Raw genomic sequence first — 2,122 nt, 5'->3', positions numbered from 1 at the left:
TCATTATATTCAACTACATAAATTTCCATTTTATTGATATAGTCTATTTTGGAGCCAAATCTCCTGCTTTAGATTCTTAGATTGCTGTTAAATTTTCTGCATTTATTGATAGAGATGCAAACAGAATTTTTAAAGCTATGATTATTCCCTTAGGATGAAAGACTATAAGTGATCTAAGAAATACAAAAAATTCTAAAGTTCTTAAAATATATTACCAAACAGCTCCATCCCTGCCCCTACCCAAGACACTGAATTAATGTATACTACCACTAATAACGTATTAAAGTGGCTCATTACTCGACACCTTCCCCAATCCTTCCGCTGCTATTTAAACATACACACAGACACACAAACACGCTTTTCCTCTATAAGGGCAAATGTATCCCATTATTGTCTTAATTTGCAATTAATGATTAATAAACTTGAACATTTCCTAATATAGTTTTGATCTCTTTTCGGTATGTTCACTATTTCGTATGTAAAAGTGCTTTAAATAACAAGAATTCTAACTCTTCATCAGACATATTCCAGAAAATGTTTTATCTTTTTGCTATTTGTTTTAGAATTTTTTAAATATTTTAGACAGATAAATTTCAAACTTTCATGTGGTTATTCTTATAAATATTTTTTTCCATCATAATTTCTAACTCTGATCTCATGCTTGGAAAATACTTTTCAGATGTGTTATCAATATTGTAAGTAAAAAAGCAAGTTGCAGAACTATATATACAGTGTGATTCCATGTGCACAAAAGAAAAATATCAGAGTGTGTGTACATGCATATATAAATGTGTGTGTATGTATGTTTGTTCAATGCTTATAGAGGTCTGGAAGGATACACACCAAATTTAAGAGCAAACATTCCATCTTAGGAGAAAAATGGGATTGGCATAAAGGGTAAATATAGAAAAGTTTTATTTTTTTTAATTTGATATACTTCTTTATTGTTTTTTAAAAATGGACCAATAACTACTATTTCTCCTTGAATAACAAGTAAATTTTAAAAATTGCTACCTGGTAAAAGGTAAGAAAAATCTACCTTGACACAAAAGTAGGAAGCTTCTATTCTGTAAGAAGTATTGAGAAAAGTAACTTCTGTACTCCCTCCAGCCCCTCACTTCCTCCTACCCCCAAGAAAAGGAGTAGCTCTTATAATTGAGATGAAATACATAGAGCTCTTTTCCTGCTTCCAAGTGCTACGTATTAATACATTTGGGTCATGGTCCAGCCCACCTACTAAAAACAAGTATAGAGGTCTGTCTCTCTTTCCCAATCATTGACACTTTAAGGGATGAGGCAACAACTCAACAATTAGGAGTAAATGTTTCAGGTCCACAGCAAGGTCTAAGGTAGGGGAGAAATACAATACTAGGAAGCCCAACCACAGGCGCACACAGTTGAGCTTTATCAAAAACAAAGCTGATATTTTATTTTATCTCCATCTGTCTGACCCCTGCATCTACTACTCAATTGGTTCTGAATTCACAAAGGAAGTAAGGGGGATAAGTGAGTGTATTATAAGATTATATAAAACTGGGTATCATTTTTACGCATTTGCAATTTATTTATCTAGCGAAGCACTGGGTTATGGTATGAAATTCAGTCAAGTTCCCTACCTGCTGCTTATCTTGTAACGCATTTTGAGCTGTGTCCAAATGATTCTGAAGATCAGCTCTTTGAGCAGTTTTTGCTGCTTCTGCTGATAGCAATAATTCAGTTTTGGCTTTAATCTGTAAAAAAATTACAAATTATTTAATTCACATTTAGTTTTGATTTCCCCTTACTTGAATGCATATTGCTTTTGTCACTAAACTATTTAAAAATTAAGTCCTTTGGCAAAAAACATAAGGATTTAGACATTGAAAAGTATATATGTGAAAATCCCCCAAATAGGAATGAGTAGGGGAGAAAACTTCTAATGATGTTTGGATAAACATAATGAAAAGATGTTGTCTCTGCATGACACCAAAACACTTTAGTACCCTTTGCTAAGAAAGAAAAGGTATACCTTTTTACTGAGAAGGGCCACTGTATTTTTCAGAAGTGAATATTTGAAGCCTACCACTTTCTGATAAAGCAAATAACTATGTCAAAAAAAAAAAAAAATGATGACTCCAAAGAT

At 32.5% G+C, this 2,122-nt stretch overlaps 1 protein-coding gene across 1 annotated transcript in view; it reads right to left on the bottom strand.

Annotated features, from left to right (window-relative positions):
* EEA1 (early endosome antigen 1) overlaps positions 1–2,122 on the bottom strand; it is a 133,498-nt gene that overhangs the window by 34,508 nt on the left and 96,868 nt on the right. Inside the window, exon 16 of the mRNA XM_012663994.1 lies at positions 1,617–1,730. Within this exon, the coding sequence (XP_012519448.1) occupies positions 1,617–1,730 (114 nt within the window). The remainder of the gene's footprint in view (positions 1–1,616; positions 1,731–2,122) is intronic.

Source organism: Propithecus coquereli, unplaced genomic scaffold (assembly GCF_000956105.1).
Source record: "Propithecus coquereli isolate 6110/MARCELLA unplaced genomic scaffold, Pcoq_1.0 Scaffold85, whole genome shotgun sequence".
Classification (NCBI taxonomy): domain Eukaryota; kingdom Metazoa; phylum Chordata; class Mammalia; order Primates; family Indriidae; genus Propithecus; species Propithecus coquereli.
This window is presented reverse-complemented; position numbering and strand designations above follow the sequence as displayed.